The sequence below is a fragment of the Oppia nitens genome, unplaced genomic scaffold, assembly GCF_028296485.1.
Source record: "Oppia nitens isolate AA-2021 unplaced genomic scaffold, nextdenovo-longstitch-racon4-pilon3 scaffold1_pilon_pilon_pilon, whole genome shotgun sequence".
NCBI lineage: Eukaryota > Metazoa > Arthropoda > Arachnida > Sarcoptiformes > Oppiidae > Oppia > Oppia nitens.
Genome location: NW_026533199.1, coordinates 11,469,729 through 11,489,853, shown reverse-complemented (window position 1 = coordinate 11,489,853; position 20,125 = coordinate 11,469,729). Strand labels below are relative to the sequence as shown.

Genomic DNA, 20,125 nt, shown 5'->3' with positions numbered 1-20,125 from the left:
AATATGGAATTCGGATTAGATAAATGTGCTATAATGAAACTGAAAAGAGGAGTCTATTCTGAAAGAAATCAATACGAAACTGAAAATGGATATATAAAGGCACTAGAAAATGGAGATATATATAAGTACTTAGGAATTAAGCAAATGCATAAATCTAAAATGACAGAAGTTAAAGAAGAAATAAAGAAAACATTAAACCAAAGAATAATAAAAATACTAAAATCTCAACTAAACTCAAACAACAAATTCAAAGCCATAAACACTTGGGCTATACCTGTACTGACATACTCGTTCGGAATAATAAAATGGAGTAAAACAGAACTTGAGACCATTGAAAGACATATAAGGCGACAACTTACAATGTTTGGACTACACCACCCTAGAAGTTCTGTAGCACGACTGTGTGTTAGTAGAAAGCATGGGGGTAGAGGGTTACTAAACATTGTAAGCCTTGAAGCCAAACAGCGAGAATTGCTGAGAAAATACCATCAACAAAAATGCAATGTCTCAGAGCTCCACAAAATAACATCAACACTTGATTACAACTACACACCTCTAAATCTCAGCAATAATGAACATCAAATAGAAATACAAAATGAAAAAGAGAGGATTAACACATGGGCCTCAAAAGAACTCCACGGTAGATACAGAGCAGAACTCAACCAAACACACGTAGACGAAGAAATGTCTACAAAATGGTTGAAGTACGCCGGTCTTCATGGAGAGACAGAGGGGTTCATGATGGCAATACAAGATCGAGTGATTCCGACACGAAACCATCAGAAATACATCCAAAAGCTAAATATACCAACAGACAAGTGCAGGATGTGTCATATGGAGCCCGAAACAATAGAACATATACTAAACGGGTGTAAAGTACTCACAAACACCGAGTACCTAAGCCGTCACAACCAAGTAGCCAAAATCATACATCAGGAATTGGCAATAAGATTCGGACTAATCAAAGAACCATTACCATACTATAGATACGAACCACAAAGTGTAATGGAAAGCAACAGAGCCAAGCTCTACTGGGATAAAGAAATAAGAACAGATAAGACTGTGGCCCACAACCGCCCAGATATAGTACTAGTAGACAAACATCAAGATAAGGCGTACATAATAGACATAGCGGTCCCACTAACACACAAACTACAGGACACGCATAGTGAGAAACGCCGAAAATATACAGACTTGGCCTATGAGATCAATAAGATGTGGCGCATTAAGAAAGTTGAAATCATACCTATAATCCTGTCATCAATGGCCGTAATACCGAAAAATCTGGCCCTAAGTTTGGAATCACTGGAAATCAGAAAAACTAAGATCTATGAAATGCAAAAAGCAGTGATACTTCAGAGTTGTAGAACAGTCAGAAAAGTACTAGACTTGAGTTGAGTCTAACCAGTCGTGTCTCTGCCACCAAAAGTGGCCGACACAACTGTGATCACACCGGAACAACCGTGATATACAAAAACAATAATAATAATAATAATAATAATAATAATAATAATAATAATAATAATACAATATAATTGTAAAAATTATATTAATAAACAAAAAAATATTATCCGAATTTAAATTATTATAAAATAATTTTTTAATACCTTATGCTATAGAAAAATAATTTTAGGTTAAAATCTAAAATTTTATTAATATTTTTTTGTTTACTATTGTTAACTATTTTTATTATTTATTAATAAATTTTTAAAAAATTATTTTTTCTACAGTCAACCGTTTTAGACATTGATTTTAATTAATTCATAAAACAATTTATAATCATTTAGTTTAAGCATATTTAGGTCGTTATGAAAATTTTCTGCATTAAAAATTTCGTCAAATGTTATTAACCATCCATCAGTATCGTCAATAATTTGTGAACAATTAGGTCTATCGATTGGTTTTGTTGATGTAATTAATCGTAATTGTTTAGCTAGATGATTTATTTTATCGTATAAATTGTGTCCAAAGTAGCTGTCAATTGTTTCGGGTCTAAAATACAAAATAAAAATAAATAATAATTTATTACAAATAATTACAAATAATTTCATCTATAATTTTTATGTTTATCAATGTCAATTAATTTATTGTTAATTAATTATTTAATTTATTGTAAATTAATTATTTAATTTATTTTAAATTAATTATTTAATTTATTGTAAATTAATTATTTAATTAATTTTTTACAAAAATAAATTACTCAAAATTAAATCTATAATATGTTATCTACAGTTTAAACCTACTTATATTTAGTATACTTACTCTGGTATACATATATTGAATAATTGTTCGCCAATAATACCCAGACTGTAGACATCGGATTTTTGGCTATACTGTCCACCGCAACGAACTTCAGGTGCCATATAAGATGGTGTACCTTTGAAACAACATATATCGTTATTATCATTGCAAACAGTGGCCAGTCCTAGATCGGCCAGTTTTAGCCGATAGTCAATAAAACTATTGTTTGCCAATTGTTTTTTGTAGCCAACAATCAGTATGTTATCCGGTTTCAAATCCGTATGTATGAATGGTTTAGGTTTTAGTTGATGTATATGTTGTACACATTCTACTAATTGATAGTATAGTAGACCGGATATATAATATTCCAAACTAGACATTAGACGTTTAGTTTTAAGCGGTTTGGTTTCGATTGGATAATTATTATTGAAAATTTCGTTTTTCTTGTCTATAATTGTTTTCAAATTATCCAGGCAATATTCCATCTGGATGAAATAGGTTTGATTTTCAAACCACGAAAATATATGGTCGACAACATATGGTGAACGGCATCTAATCAACGATTGCATCTCTTTTTGATAGTTTAAGTAATCAGTTATTTGTTTTTCTATTTTTTTAAAAATAACAAATAAATAATTTATTTAACTAAAAATTAATTATATAATAATGATAATACCATTAAATTTTATCGATTTAATAGCATATATAATGCCATTAGATTTATTTTTGACACGATAAACATTACCAAATGCACCATGGCCAATTGTTTCCAAAACCTGAAAATCTCTATCTAGTTTTAATTGTCGACCTAAATTTTAATAAATATAGTTAATTATTATTAATTATTATTAATTATTATTAATTATTATTAATTATTATTAATTATTATTAATTATTATTAATTATTATTAATTATTATTAATTATTATTAATTATTATTAATTATTATTAATTATTATTAATTATTATTAATTATTATTAATTATTATTAATTATTATTAATTATTATTAATTATTATTAATTATTATTAATTATTATTAATTATTATTAATTATTATTAATTATTATTAATTATTATTAATTATTATTAATTATTAAATGTAAAATTAATGTTTAGTTTACCTGCTGTTTTACAGTAATTATTAGCATAATTTGTGACTATTGAAAAATTTTGCAACAATTTATTAATTGTTATCTTATCTAGATTATTGTCATCATTCAATTGATGAAAATTATAGGTTTTATAGGTTAAACCTAATTCATGGGCGTAGTAGTCGAAAAAAAATCTATAAACTGTTTGCTTAAATTGATTACTATCTGTTAATTGATAAACATTATTATCATTTTCAAGCATAACCAACAATATAGCATTATTATTATTATTATTATTATTATTATTATTATTATTATTATTATTATTATTATTATTATTATTAGTAGTAGTAGTAGTAGTAGTAGTAGTAGTAGTAGTAGTAGTAGTATTTTCAACTTTATAATAATGTGTAGATAAATGTTCAATAGCCAATATTTTAGCAGGTACATTGTCTACTAAAATAGGTTGTATTTGAAATTTATGATCAGCAGTAGCAGCATCAGCACCGTTAGCTGTAGCAGTGGACAGTTCACCGCAATAGTACAATTGGCCGCTAACGGATAGGAAATGTGATTTACTATCGGCCAAACATATCGATTGGATACGAATATTAGCTAAACTTTGTATCAGTTGTGGCCGATAAACATCATCGCAGTGCCGATGACCTAGATAATAATTATAATTACGACCCCAACTGTATACCTGGCCCGTACTGGTTAGGGCATAGGATGACCAATCGCAACAGTATATGTCCACAATTGGCTCCTGGATGTCTACTTTGGCAAGCATATGCATTTTAATATTGTTGTCCAGGCTATTGTTGCCCAATTGACCGTACAAGTTTGCCCCAATACCGTATAATTGCCCTGTTGTGGCCAAAATCAGGGCATGCTGTATGGCCAGGCTAATTTTCAGGACCTTAAAAGGAAACTCCAGTGCCCTGGGTCGTTTGATAAAATCAACATCAGTTGGTTCAAAACCGGGATGTAGTATACGATCGAAACGGCCCCACATTAGTACAACATTGAAGTCCGGTCCGCCAATGGCTACCGTATAGTAATCTTCAACCAATAGCTCATGTATGTTACGATTGCATAGGTCATCGATTAGTACAGGTGTTTCAACTGGTTCCGTATGACCCAGTCCCAATTTATACCAATAGTTTGAACCGTAACCGTAAACATGGTCAGGGTGATCCAGGGCAAATATAACATTATAACCATTACGATCGCTGAATACATGAAACCATTTTAGTTTTGTGTTTTGATAAATAACTGTCATAACCGACATTATATTTAATTATAATTTTTAATTATAATTAATTCATTAAAATAATAATTAAATTATTAATTAAATTATAACTAACAATATGAATTTTACACTAACCATAGCTCTACAGTACTGTACTGTATATTAACTAAACTATATGTACTAAACTAAACTAAAAGTATGAAATAAATTTTTTTTAACTTAAATAGAACTAAAATTATTATTTTATAAAAAATAAATATTTCTCTAACTGGTTGTAATAATATTATTTTTTTTTAATTTTAAGTACAACTTTATATCAGTTATAGTCACTTTAAATAACTATATTATATATATATATATATATATTAAAATATAAATAAAATACTTCAACTTAATTGTTTTAGATAAAATCTATTATTTTAATAATATATCGTATATATGAATAAATTCACATATATTTTTATTTTAGTTGTTAACCTTATTATATCTAAATTTATCAATTATTTAATTATATTCAATGGTGTGGAAAATGATTAATTTATTGAAACTAATTAATTAAACACAATAATATTTATATTACTCTTATATATTTATATCTAATAATATAAAATATTTTCTATTTAATAATAATAATTTCTTAATTAGTATATATATTAGACATAGATATAATTATATTACTATCTACAATAAATAAATTAGACATTATATATATATATTATCAAATAAGTAATAGTCGATTTGATGATAATATTAATTAATTAATATTGATAGATAAAAAAATATTTATTTTATAATGAATTTTAATAAATTTTATATAAATTTTTGTTACCTAGCTAAAATAAAATAATAATAATAATAATAATATACATATAGATATAATAATAAATTTTGATAAAATTAGTAAATTTTATATATTAATATATATAAACAGTATTTTGTTGTTACTATAAAGTTTTATTATTAATTAATAATTTTTTAAATAAATATATACTAATTTATCTATTTTTATACTAAATAAATAATAGTGATAATAAAAGTAATATTTTTTTTTGTAAATGTAAAATTAATTAAATTACATTTACAGCGTTTAAAAACAATTGTAAAAAAATACCTGTATACCTGGTGTGCATGCAATCTAATTGTTTTCAATTTTTATTATTTAATAATACTACAATGTATGCAATACAATGTATTTACTAAAATATACTTAGTTATTACTATTAAAATACAATTATCTAAAGTTTTATTTGTTATAAACATATTATATACCTGTAATTTATTTATCGATAAAATTATTACCTGATTTTAATAAATTTGATAAAATTGTATATTTTTTGATGAATATCATGTCTTGTTTTGCATTTTTTAATTATTTAAAAACTTTTAATTAATTTTTGTAAAACATTCACGAACATACATACATATTTAGTTATAAAATGTTAAATGTTACTGTATATTAATTATAGTAAATTTAAAGTAATATTCCTATAAACTATACTAATGACTCTATTATTGTATTAAAAAAATACTATGAAATAATATATAAATGTTAAAAAAATATACAGAATATTTCCATAATATTTAATATAAGTTTCACAAATTATTACATTTTATGATATCATTTATAATCCAGTGAATCACTTTTTTTTGTATATAATATTATAAATTACAAATTGTAATTTACAATAGTATTAATAACCTTATTATAAACTTTTACTATAATAATACTTATGTTAAATGTTGAAAATATTTAATCAATTAATATTTAATATTATATTTTATTATATTATAAATGTATGGAAAAAAACTAGTCATATATTATTTATCACCAGTTTTTTTTGGGAGGTAATAGTTTGTTGACAAATATAGTAAATTCCCAGTTATTTATTAAAAATAAATATTTCAATTTAAATAATTTAATATATTTAAACAATAAAAGCTAATCTCTAGTGACGTCAAGTGTTTAATTAATTGTAAAAATAATTTATATAAAGTTTAACATAATATGTATTTTTTTATACAAACACATACATAATTAGTTATAAAATGTTATAAATTTATTGTATATTAATTAATTAATAATATTAATATAAACTATTGTAACGGTATTGCCAGTCAACTAATTAGTAGAATTGTAATTTGTCTCTAAACTTGTATATATATTTTTAGTCATAAGTAAAACATTACTATCTATTAATGTTTTATATGTTTTTTGATAATTACTGTATATATGTTTTTTTAAAAAAATATTTTTTCTACAATAGTTTTGACTAATGTTTTTACTAACTCATGAAAGAAGTATCCCGTATCTGAATTCTATATGTCATTCTGTCTGCATCTTAATTGAATTCAGATTTGTATTAAGCATCAAAAAATAAGGTATAGGAGATTAGTATAAAAAAATTTTGATATCTATTCAGGAACATTCAGATAAAATGGCGGCCAAAGTACAAAATTTTTTTTTATTGTTATACAGAATCATTTGATACCTTACATGACTAAAGTTGCGTTTATTTTGTCATTTGATTTTAATTTCGTATTTACTTTTTGTATAAGTAGTTCGTATGGAGAAATACTTTCTAGCATTCTCAACTGGTTTTTTTTTAAATATTATTTTTGTTGTTGGTATAAATGTCTACATTTTTGAAATTTTAGTTTAGACTCTAAGCAGACGGCAAGTGAGTCAGTCAGTCGTATACTGAAAGTATTATAATATAATAATAATAATATGATTTAATTAATTAATTAATGTTGTGTTGTTTGCTAAGTGTTTGGTATCGCCTATTGGGTGAGTGTTTGGATGTGCCGACGGTTAGGTTACCGATTGGCCCGAAAAAAATCTTTATTGGGAGGAGGGGTAGAGATCTTAAGAAAGTTCGCATTTAGATATTTTATTTTTTAGTGGTGGTAGTGGGGGGGGGTAGCGGTTAGGGACATTTGAACAATTGCGAACATTGGGGTTAGGGAGGGGGTCTAGATTTCTTTAAAAAATGCGAACGTAATATGTAAACATCTTCATAACATAATTTTTTTTAACACCCATTCAATTACTAAACTGTCGTCAAATCTAATGATACAAGTTGTATCATACAACCCCCCCTCAACCGCTATAATATTATCAATAGATTAGTCATTATACAGTTTACGACACTTAAAAGTTTAAATTTGAGTAATATTATATAATGCTTTAGCCAGGGTACTTTATATAATTTACCTAATATAAGGTAACTGTACAGTATATTAAGTTACCTTGCTTAGTGTAAAGTTAACTGTTCAGGATATTACTCAAATTTAAACTTTTAATTGGCAGTATCTGTATAATGTAATGATTTAGCAAGGTACTGTACTTTATATATAACTTACCTAATATTATGGTAATTGATATACTAAGTTACCTTGCTTGTTAGCCAAAAGTTAAATTTAGACGATATTTAATTAAAATTTAAACTTAATTGACATTATCTGTATATACGGTATACTGTATTAATTGCTTATTGTATGACAAGATTATTGTATTTAAATAATAGTTAGTATCAGTTAATTAAGATAAATACCGATATGAGTGAACAGTCATCAACATCGATGAAGAAGTCGAAAAAGACTAATAATGTCCAACAAGTTGTCCGAAAAACAACGACAGAAATTGGTGTCGAAGAAGAAGATGAAGAAGTAGTAGACAACAGTTGGCGAAAAAGTTTCGACAGATTTGGCGACGATTTGGCACAACTTCTGTTGTCTTATCTGTCAATCTGTCAGCGATTCCGCTGCGAATGTGTATCGAAACAATGGCAACAAGTTATCTATGAGTTGCAGACTTTATTGGATACCAATGATGACGAACTCTTTGGTGGACAACAACAACTGATGGCAACAAACCATCACCGAAAACAACCGATTGAGACAATAGAGACCGTACTGAACAAGTGTCCGAACATAACCTATATATACATTGATATGAGTAAACCATTTGTTGGTAAACTTATTGAACTAATTGCCGCTAAAAACTGTCAAAATTTAGACAAATTATATACAATAACTAATTACTATCACTTGAGATCTGATCCAATGATTCCATCAGTCAATACTTTGGATAACATTGTCTTCGATAGTCAGTATTATCCACCGTTTAGACCAATGCACGGGTCATTTTATGGCAACAAAGCTGATAAATTTAGTCAACAATTATCTATACAACCAATTAATAGTTATCTAAATACTGTTACGTATGTCAAACAAAATAATTTATTTTCAATTATTTTTGCTAACCATCGACAACACGATTACTATTATCTCAGACAATTGAAATCAATTTATTTCAACTATAGTTTATTAAGTGGAAAAAATTACGATAACTTTGTCGATAATTGTGCCAATAGTTTACTGAAATTGCATGTCGTTATCAATGCATACACTAATGTGGTGTCATTGAAGAGATTGATGACGGGTTTGTCACGGATGACACTAATGAATGATTTGCTAATTGAAAACAAAGGATTACCGATAATAGGATTCGGTGATCAACTGAAACTGATTGGCCAACACTGTCGACAACTACGTAGACTAGCTTTAGATATGAATATAGGATCCGTTGTCAATGCCGACAATAACACCAACAATAACAACATATTGACCACAATTAACCAACACTTTGGTAGTCATCTCCGGTGTCTGGAGTTTGCATACAATCCCAGTGAACACAATAGTTTCGATTGTCTAACACTGGATCAGATGAAACAGTTGAGACGTTTATCGTATTATCGATATGATTGGCATTTACGTGACAATAGTTTTTTCGTTAAACTTGTCCATCAGTTACCACGTCTTGTCTGTCTATCGAATACCAGAAGAAATGGATTAATGTCTTCATCGACGACAACAACAACAACAACACCTAAATTCAAGAAATCTTATTTGTTTTCATATTTCGATAAAAAAGTGACTCAATTAAGCCAATTGTTGGACAATAAATCGCAACTTAAATGTATTGAATACAATGGTAACAGATATTTGTTGAAATATCGGCCATAAATACATATAGTGTAGTGTAGTGTTGGTAAAAAAAATAAGTGAGAAATTTCTGGAAAGTTTCTATTGAATTTTTTTTTGTCTAATGGGATCCCAAATGTGTTTAATTTTGTTTTCTCGATAGTTGTTAAATTGTAACAATACATTGCTTTTACAATTAACTATTAAGTATTAGTATTTTAATTATTAATTACATGAAAATATTAATTTATTTAATTACATTAAACTAATATAAATATATAAATAAAATGATAAATAAAGTTGTTTTAATTTAACTTTACATTATTATATTATTATTACTAATAATCATAACTTATAATAAAAATTATTATATTTAAATATTTTTTGAAATATATACAAAATGTATACTGCACTGTGTATGAAATTTATGTAATTTTCTTACATTAAAAATAATTTATATAAAATATAATTAATATTAATAAGTGATTAATTATTTAATTTATTTAATTAATATTATATTACGAATTAGCAAAAAAAAGTTTATAACAAATATAGTAAATTCTCAGTTATTCATTGGAAATCTCTGTTTTTAAACAAGTATTGAATAATTTTACAATAATTTTAATTTATATTTTTTAATAGCATAGGTTTGTGATCTTAAGTTTATACAGTATCCAAATAGACTATTGATATATAAAATCTAGAGTTGGGATCAAAATATGTCTAAATCATTATATAAATGTTGTTGAATAATAAAAAAATGTTTGTATAAAAATACCTTCAATTTATTAGCAATATATTGATTATCTATTAATTATTATTTATATACAGTATATAAATTTATAATTGTATAATCCATAACAATTTCTATGATTTTTTTCTAGCATAAATAGAAAGTTATTTATTTTAATATATAATATTTATTTAATTTATTAAATTACTATACTATATTATTTGTTAATTATGGGTATAAAAAATATATATAATAAAAACAATTAAATAATATACAATTAATTTTTAACATTAATTTAATTATTAATATACTAGTATATTATGTGAAATAATTATTAAAATTTAGATTTATATTTTTAATTAAGTATGTTAATTGTTATACGAAAAAACTTTTAATAACTAAAAAACAATTTAATAGTAGTTTTTATTATTTAGATAAAAACTAAAAATCATTAATATGTAATATTTTTAATAAAAATATTTATATATTGAGTTAGTTAATGACTAATTTAATGAAATCCACATAATTTTTTCAGTTTTTCTTATAATTTAAAAAATAACAATAATAATGATTTACTTTAATTATCACAAATAAATATATAGGTTAAACAAGACTACTATTTAATAAAAAATAATGTTTAAATACACTTTAAATAATATTTGAATAAAATTAAATATATTGTGTATGCATTTGTTTGATCCAATTTATAATTTTTATATAATAATAAATTGTATTAAAAAATATTGTTATTAAATGGCAAATCAATATATTTCTAATAAAATGGAAACATTTTTATTGAAACATTTTGTTATACATCGGACTATTGATGATTACGTTAATCATCGAAAACATAGGAAACGTTATATTTATAATTATATTATGAAATTATCGATATTATTGATTATCTTTAGATATACTATATCGGCTATTGCTAACCGTCCTCATGTTCGAGCACTGGTAGTCGATGTTAGCTATATAATGGGTAATCCAATATTATTATCATCTTTATTCAGCGATTGTACATTAGTTATATATATTGTTGGACTTATCTATCAATACCATGAATGGACAAATCGATGGTATTTTCTGGACTTTCTAAACGATTACAAACAAAATAAACTGAGACTACCGTTAAATACAACTAATAATAATAAGTTTAGTAAATATTTGAAATTTTTGGCCAAACACTATATAATTCAAACCTATTGGGCTCAAGTTTTACTAATTAATGTCTATTTTATATATGCAATGATAAAGGTATATATGGATACCGATTCCGGATTCAATATATTAATGATATTGATTGCTATAGTAGACAACTATTACTGTATTGAACAGTTAGCTGCATTGGCCAACACTTGTTTGATCACATTTTTTATGATTAGTTATTATTTGAAATTAAAATTTTTGGAAATTCATACAAATCTAGTAATTGGTATAAATAGATCAGATTATCGATTAATAAATCGGTCAATTAATAAACATAACTCGTTATATATAATTGTACGAAAATCTAATCATACATTTCAATATATATTATTTCTAATGTATTATCTAGCAGTGCCAGGTTTTGAACTATTCCTATATTTTATAGGCCGTCCCGATACGGCACCTGTATCCCGGTACATATTTGGTTTGATATTTGTACTATTATTTAGTATACTATTTATGATGAATTTGATGTCCACTTGGATATCCACTTACGCTCACAAACCATACGCTATACTCTATAAAGCAATTATTGCTAATAATAATTCAAATTCATTACAATTCAAATTAAAATTATTGAAATTTATTGAACACTTAACGGCACCGGAGATCGGGTTTTATTGTTTGAATATATTTCCAATGAATAACTGGGAGTTTACTATATTTGTTATCAACTTTTTTGCTAATCATTTATTGATATTATTAAATTTTAAATAAATATTTTGTTTTGTAAAATAATATAATATATAATTAATTAATTTTTATTTATTGTTTGCAACATTTATTCTATATTTATATATATAATTAATTGTGTTCATGAATTTTTTTGTTATTTTTTTTATTTTAAATATAAATCATTATTTATTATTATTTTCAAAACATTTTTAATAGTCTTTTATTTTATAATAAATTATTATGAAATAAAATTTTATAAATTATTATTTACAGTTGTATTAAGGTATTATTTATAATAATATTATATAAATAATATATAATAATTATTTTTTTAATTTATAGTCCATTAGTAAAGAAAATTTAAATTTTATAAAAATAAAAACTAAAATACAAAAAAAAAATCATTAATAATAAAAGTTTGATACAACTTATTATGAATGAAAAGTTTTTAAATAAAACTTATAATAAATTAAAATAAATTTATATACTTTTATAGAAATTAAAAATTTATTTAAATATAAATATTTTTATAAAATTTAATGATAATTTAGACATATTATTAACAAAATCATTTCTTAATGATTCATTAATTGTCAAAAGCAAATGTTGTTTTTTTTTGAAAAAATATTTATAAAATTCTATATATATATTTATTAATGTAAATAATTTATCTAATGTTTAAAAAATTTTAAAATAGACTAAAAAATATGCTCTCTCTCTCTCTCTCTCTCTCTCTCTCTCTCTCTCTCTCTCTAAATCTAATTTATAAATTTTATATAATATAAAATGTTTCATTAAATAAATATTATTAACATTTATTTAAATGGCAAATCAATATATTGCTAACAAATTGGAAACATTTTTGTTCAAACACTATGTTATCCATCGGACTATTGATGACTATGTCGATCATCGCAAACATAGGAAACGACATCTAATTAATTGTATTATTAAACTATCGATACTATTGGCTTCTCTACGCTATTGTATTTCGGTAATAGCTAACCGTCCACAAATCCGAGCACTGGTAGTCGATGCAACCTACATAATGGGTAATACAAGATTGCTAGCATCGTTATTAAGTGCCAGTATATTAGTAATGTTTTTAATGGGACTTATCTTTCAATATCACGAATGCACTAATCAATGGTATTTTCTAGACTTTCTAAATGATTATAAAAACAATAAACTGAGACTACAGTTAAAAACAAGTAATAATAATAATAATAATAATAAGTTTAGTAAATATTTGAAATTTTTGGTCAAATACTATATAAATCAGACTTATTGGGCTAATGTTATACTAATTAATGGCTATTTTCTGTACGCAATGCTAGAGGTATATATGGATCCAGATTCTGGATTCAATATATTAATGATATTGATTGCTATTGTAAACAATTATTCATGTATTGAACAATTGGCTGCACTGGCCAACAGTTGCTTGATATCATTTTTTATGATAAGTTATTATTTGAAATTAAAATTTTTGGAAATTAATAATAATCTAGTAATTGGTATAAATAGATCAGATTATAGACTTATAAATCGGGCTATTAATAAACATAGCCTATTATATAAAATTGTCCAAAAATGTAATCATACATATAAATTAATATTTTTTGTATTATATTATTTGGCAACACCAACTTTTGAACTATTTATATATTTTATATGCCATCCCGATACGGCACCTGTATCCCGATATATTTTTAGCTGTATATTTCTAATATTTTTTATTGTACTATTTATGATGAATTTGATGTCTACTTGGATATCCACTTATGCTCACAAACCATACTCTATAATCTATAAATCAATAATTGTTAAAAATAGACATTCAGTTAAACAAAAATTAAAATTATTGAAATTTATTGAACACTTAACGGCACCAGAGATTGGCATTTATTGTTTGAATTTATTTCCAATGAATAATTTGGAGTTTACTTTATTTGTTATTAATTTTGTTGCAAATCATTTATTAATACTAATTAACTTTACATAATTAAAATAATATATTCAAAACAATAAATTTGAGTAATAATTTTATTTTTAAAATTATATTTTTGTTATCTATTATTTGTATTAGTTTGTGTTTTTAAAATAATTGCCTAATGTTTTCACAAAACATATATTTATATAGTTTAAATATTAATAATTTATTTAATAATGTAATCAATATATTATAATTATATTTTCTAGATTTAAATTAGTATAAATATAATACAATATATAAGTTTTAATTCAAAATAATAATACATTAGTTGTTTAGTATAATAATTTACATTATTATTATTATATAATAATTTAACAATAATACAACTAATAAATAAATAATAATAAAATATATTTATTATCATTATATTCATTATCACTGATATAATTATGTTATTATTTTAGTTAATAAGAAAATTAATTGTTTTTTTTAAATTAACATAACTATAAATATGACTATTAAATACTGTATGAAATAATATTATTTTTTTCTTCTAATAAAATACATAATAATTAAAATGTACTAAAAATACTAAGAAATAAATAAGTAAACATATCAATAAACAATTTAATTAATGATTAAATTAATAAAAAAATACATTGTGTTATCAAATGTACTTAAAATACATTTTTATTTTATTTTTATAAATAACAATTAATACTATAATAGTACAGTAAAAATGTAATAATATTATAATATAAACATACATATGTATTAAAAATAAACAACAAAATAAATTTATTGAATTATTTCAATAAATAATATTTTTTTAAAAAAACTATATACACATACAATAACAATATAATCTAAAATTAATTTATATTGTTGTTGTTTTAATAACATTTTTTTTTATTATACTATATATATTAAATGGCAAATCAATATATTGCTAACAAATTGGAAATATTTTTATACAAAAAATATGTTATTCATCGCAATTTGGATGACTATGTGGATCATCGCAAACATAGGAAACGTCTGATTTATACTAGTATTAGGAAACTAATGATACTATTGCTTTGCCTACGCTATAGTATTTCGTCAATTGCTAACCGTCCTCGAGTACGGGCACTGGTAGTCGATGGACTCTATACAATGGGCAATCCTAGACTGTTGGCAGCTGTCTATGTTGATAGTACACTGGTTATACTGATTATTGGTCTGATCTATCAATACCATGAATGGACAAATCAATGGTATTTTCTGGACTTTCTAAACGATTACAAACACAACAAACTGAGACTACCGTTAAATATCAATAATAATAATAATCAACATAAATATGATAATAGATTTACAATGTATTTGAAATTTTTGGTTGACTACTATCTGAATCAGGCGTATTGGACTAATGTTATATTACTTAATTTTTTTAACAATTATGTACTGTATTTGGCATATTTGGATCCAGAGTCTGGATTTTCAATACTATCGATAATAATAGCTTCAATAAACACCTATTTATGTATTGAACAGTTGGCCGCACTGGCCATCACTTGTTTGGTTGTATTTTTTATGATAACTTTGTATCTGAAATTAAAGTTTAGTGAAATCAATAATCGTATTAGAATTGGTATCAAAAGTGATAATTATTATCAATTAAATTTGGCAATCAATAAACATAACATACTCTATCTAATTGTAAAACAATTTAATCATACATTTCAATATGTATTGTTTTTATTGTATTATTTAGCGGTACCGGGTTTTGAGATAGCTTTATATTATATAAGCCGTCCCAATACGGCACCGGTAGCCCGATATATTTTTGGTTGTATTTTTCTACTATTATTTAGTATATTATTTATGATGAATATGATGTCCACTTGGATATCCAGTTACGCTCACAAACCATACGCTATGCTCTATAAATCAATTATTAAAAATAGACATTCAGTTAAACAAAAATTAAAATTATTGAAATTTATTGAACACTTAACGGCACCGGAGATCGGGTTTTATTGTTTGAATATATTTCCAATGAATAACTGGGAGTTTACTATATTTGTTATCAACTTTTTTGCTAATCATTTATTGATATTATTAAATTTTAAATAAATATTTTGTTTTGTAAAATAATATAATATATAATTAATTAATTTTTATTTATTGTTTGCAACATTTATTCTATATTTATATATATAATTAATTGTGTTCATGAATTTTTTTGTTATTTTTTTTATTTTAAATATAAATCATTATTTATTATTATTTTCAAAACATTTTTAATAGTCTTTTATTTTATAATAAATTATTATGAAATAAAATTTTATAAATTATTATTTACAGTTGTATTAAGGTATTATTTATAATAATATTATATAAATAATATATAATAATTATTTTTTTAATTTATAGTCCATTAGTAAAGAAAATTTAAATTTTATAAAAATAAAAACTAAAATACAAAAAAAAAATCATTAATAATAAAAGTTTGATACAACTTATTATGAATGAAAAGTTTTTAAATAAAACTTATAATAAATTAAAATAAATTTATATACTTTTATAGAAATTAAAAATTTATTTAAATATAAATATTTTTATAAAATTTAATGATAATTTAGACATATTATTAACAAAATCATTTCTTAATGATTCATTAATTGTCAAAAGCAAATGTTGTTTTTTTTTGAAAAAATATTTATAAAATTCTATATATATATTTATTAATGTAAATAATTTATCTAATGTTTAAAAAATTTTAAAATAGACTAAAAAATATGCTCTCTCTCTCTCTCTCTCTCTCTCTCTCTCTCTCTCTCTCTCTCTCTCTCTAAATCTAATTTATAAATTTTATATAATATAAAATGTTTCATTAAATAAATATTATTAACATTTATTTAAATGGCAAATCAATATATTGCTAACAAATTGGAAACATTTTTGTTCAAACACTATGTTATCCATCGGACTATTGATGACTATGTCGATCATCGCAAACATAGGAAACGACATCTAATTAATTGTATTATTAAACTATCGATACTATTGGCTTCTCTACGCTATTGTATTTCGGTAATAGCTAACCGTCCACAAATCCGAGCACTGGTAGTCGATGCAACCTACATAATGGGTAATACAAGATTGCTAGCATCGTTATTAAGTGCCAGTATATTAGTAATGTTTTTAATGGGACTTATCTTTCAATATCACGAATGCACTAATCAATGGTATTTTCTAGACTTTCTAAATGATTATAAAAACAATAAACTGAGACTACAGTTAAAAACAAGTAATAATAATAATAATAATAATAAGTTTAGTAAATATTTGAAATTTTTGGTCAAATACTATATAAATCAGACTTATTGGGCTAATGTTATACTAATTAATGGCTATTTTCTGTACGCAATGCTAGAGGTATATATGGATCCAGATTCTGGATTCAATATATTAATGATATTGATTGCTATTGTAAACAATTATTCATGTATTGAACAATTGGCTGCACTGGCCAACAGTTGCTTGATATCATTTTTTATGATAAGTTATTATTTGAAATTAAAATTTTTGGAAATTAATAATAATCTAGTAATTGGTATAAATAGATCAGATTATAGACTTATAAATCGGGCTATTAATAAACATAGCCTATTATATAAAATTGTCCAAAAATGTAATCATACATATAAATTAATATTTTTTGTATTATATTATTTGGCAACACCAACTTTTGAACTATTTATATATTTTATATGCCATCCCGATACGGCACCTGTATCCCGATATATTTTTAGCTGTATATTTCTAATATTTTTTATTGTACTATTTATGATGAATTTGATGTCTACTTGGATATCCACTTATGCTCACAAACCATACTCTATAATCTATAAATCAATAATTGTTAAAAATAGACATTCAGTTAAACAAAAATTAAAATTATTGAAATTTATTGAACACTTAACGGCACCAGAGATTGGCATTTATTGTTTGAATTTATTTCCAATGAATAATTTGGAGTTTACTTTATTTGTTATTAATTTTGTTGCAAATCATTTATTAATACTAATTAACTTTACATAATTAAAATAATATATTCAAAACAATAAATTTGAGTAATAATTTTATTTTTAAAATTATATTTTTGTTATCTATTATTTGTATTAGTTTGTGTTTTTAAAATAATTGCCTAATGTTTTCACAAAACATATATTTATATAGTTTAAATATTAATAATTTATTTAATAATGTAATCAATATATTATAATTATATTTTCTAGATTTAAATTAGTATAAATATAATACAATATATAAGTTTTAATTCAAAATAATAATACATTAGTTGTTTAGTATAATAATTTACATTATTATTATTATATAATAATTTAACAATAATACAACTAATAAATAAATAATAATAAAATATATTTATTATCATTATATTCATTATCACTGATATAATTATGTTATTATTTTAGTTAATAAGAAAATTAATTGTTTTTTTTAAATTAACATAACTATAAATATGACTATTAAATACTGTATGAAATAATATTATTTTTTTCTTCTAATAAAATACATAATAATTAAAATGTACTAAAAATACTAAGAAATAAATAAGTAAACATATCAATAAACAATTTAATTAATGATTAAATTAATAAAAAAATACATTGTGTTATCAAATGTACTTAAAATACATTTTTATTTTATTTTTATAAATAACAATTAATACTATAATAGTACAGTAAAAATGTAATAATATTATAATATAAACATACATATGTATTAAAAATAAACAACAAAATAAATTTATTGAATTATTTCAATAAATAATATTTTTTTAAAAAAACTATATACACATACAATAACAATATAATCTAAAATTAATTTATATTGTTGTTGTTTTAATAACATTTTTTTTTATTATACTATATATATTAAATGGCAAATCAATATATTGCTAACAAATTGGAAATATTTTTATACAAAAAATATGTTATTCATCGCAATTTGGATGACTATGTGGATCATCGCAAACATAGGAAACGTCTGATTTATACTAGTATTAGGAAACTAATGATACTATTGCTTTGCCTACGCTATAGTATTTCGTCAATTGCTAACCGTCCTCGAGTACGGGCACTGGTAGTCGATGGACTCTATACAATGGGCAATCCTAGACTGTTGGCAGCTGTCTATGTTGATAGTACACTGGTTATACTGATTATTGGTCTGATCTATCAATACCATGAATGGACAAATCAATGGTATTTTCTGGACTTTCTAAACGATTACAAACACAACAAACTGAGACTACCGTTAAATATCAATAATAATAATAATCAACATAAATATGATAATAGATTTACAATGTATTTGAAATTTTTGGTTGACTACTATCTGAATCAGGCGTATTGGACTAATGTTATATTACTTAATTTTTTTAACAATTATGTACTGTATTTGGCATATTTGGATCCAGAGTCTGGATTTTCAATACTATCGATAATAATAGCTTCAATAAACACCTATTTATGTATTGAACAGTTGGCCGCACTGGCCATCACTTGTTTGGTTGTATTTTTTATGATAACTTTGTATCTGAAATTAAAGTTTAGTGAAATCAATAATCGTATTAGAATTGGTATCAAAAGTGATAATTATTATCAATTAAATTTGGCAATCAATAAACATAACATACTCTATCTAATTGTAAAACAATTTAATCATACATTTCAATATGTATTGTTTTTATTGTATTATTTAGCGGTACCGGGTTTTGAGATAGCTTTATATTATATAAGCCGTCCCAATACGGCACCGGTAGCCCGATATATTTTTGGTTGTATTTTTCTACTATTATTTAGTATATTATTTATGATGAATATGATGTCCACTTGGATATCCAGTTACGCTCACAAACCATACGCTATGCTCTATAAATCAATTATTAAAAATAGACATTCAGTTAAACAAAAATTAAAATTATTG

The 20,125-nt window shown here is 23.5% G+C and overlaps 3 protein-coding genes across 5 annotated transcripts; 1 reads left to right on the top strand and 2 right to left on the bottom strand.

Moving 5' to 3' along the window:
* Positions 1–1,737: 1,737 nt before the first annotated feature.
* Positions 1,738–3,574, bottom strand: LOC128952265 (interferon-induced, double-stranded RNA-activated protein kinase-like). Its single transcript, XM_054297625.1, has 4 exons — positions 3,365–3,574; positions 2,918–3,049; positions 2,263–2,848; positions 1,738–1,992 (listed from the first exon to the last, which is right to left on the bottom strand). The coding sequence occupies exons 3-4, from the start codon at positions 2,808–2,810 to the stop codon at positions 1,740–1,742; spliced, it is 801 nt and encodes a 266-aa protein (XP_054153600.1). The 5' UTR covers positions 2,811–2,848; positions 2,918–3,049; positions 3,365–3,574; the 3' UTR covers positions 1,738–1,739.
* A 152-nt stretch (positions 3,575–3,726) lies between these two features.
* LOC128951488 (RCC1 and BTB domain-containing protein 1-like) lies at positions 3,727–4,625 on the bottom strand. Its single transcript, XM_054296736.1, has 2 exons — positions 3,880–4,625; positions 3,727–3,730 (listed from the first exon to the last, which is right to left on the bottom strand). Exons 1-2 carry the CDS (start codon positions 4,623–4,625, stop codon positions 3,727–3,729), a joined length of 750 nt encoding a protein of 249 aa, XP_054152711.1.
* Positions 4,626–7,250: 2,625 nt separating this feature from the next.
* On the top strand, positions 7,251–9,731 carry LOC128952640 (uncharacterized). Of its 3 annotated transcripts, none has more exons than XM_054298064.1 (2): positions 7,251–7,374; positions 8,124–9,731. In XM_054298064.1, exon 2 carries the CDS (start codon positions 8,145–8,147, stop codon positions 9,612–9,614), a length of 1,470 nt encoding a protein of 489 aa, XP_054154039.1. In that variant the 5' UTR covers positions 7,251–7,374; positions 8,124–8,144; the 3' UTR covers positions 9,615–9,731. The 3 variants fall into 3 exon arrangements, with proteins under 3 accessions (XP_054154039.1, XP_054154038.1, XP_054154040.1); XM_054298063.1 differs by having other exon boundaries at positions 7,322–7,374; positions 8,114–9,731; XM_054298065.1 differs by having other exon boundaries at positions 7,334–7,374; positions 8,118–9,731.
* Positions 9,732–20,125: the final 10,394 nt, after the last annotated feature.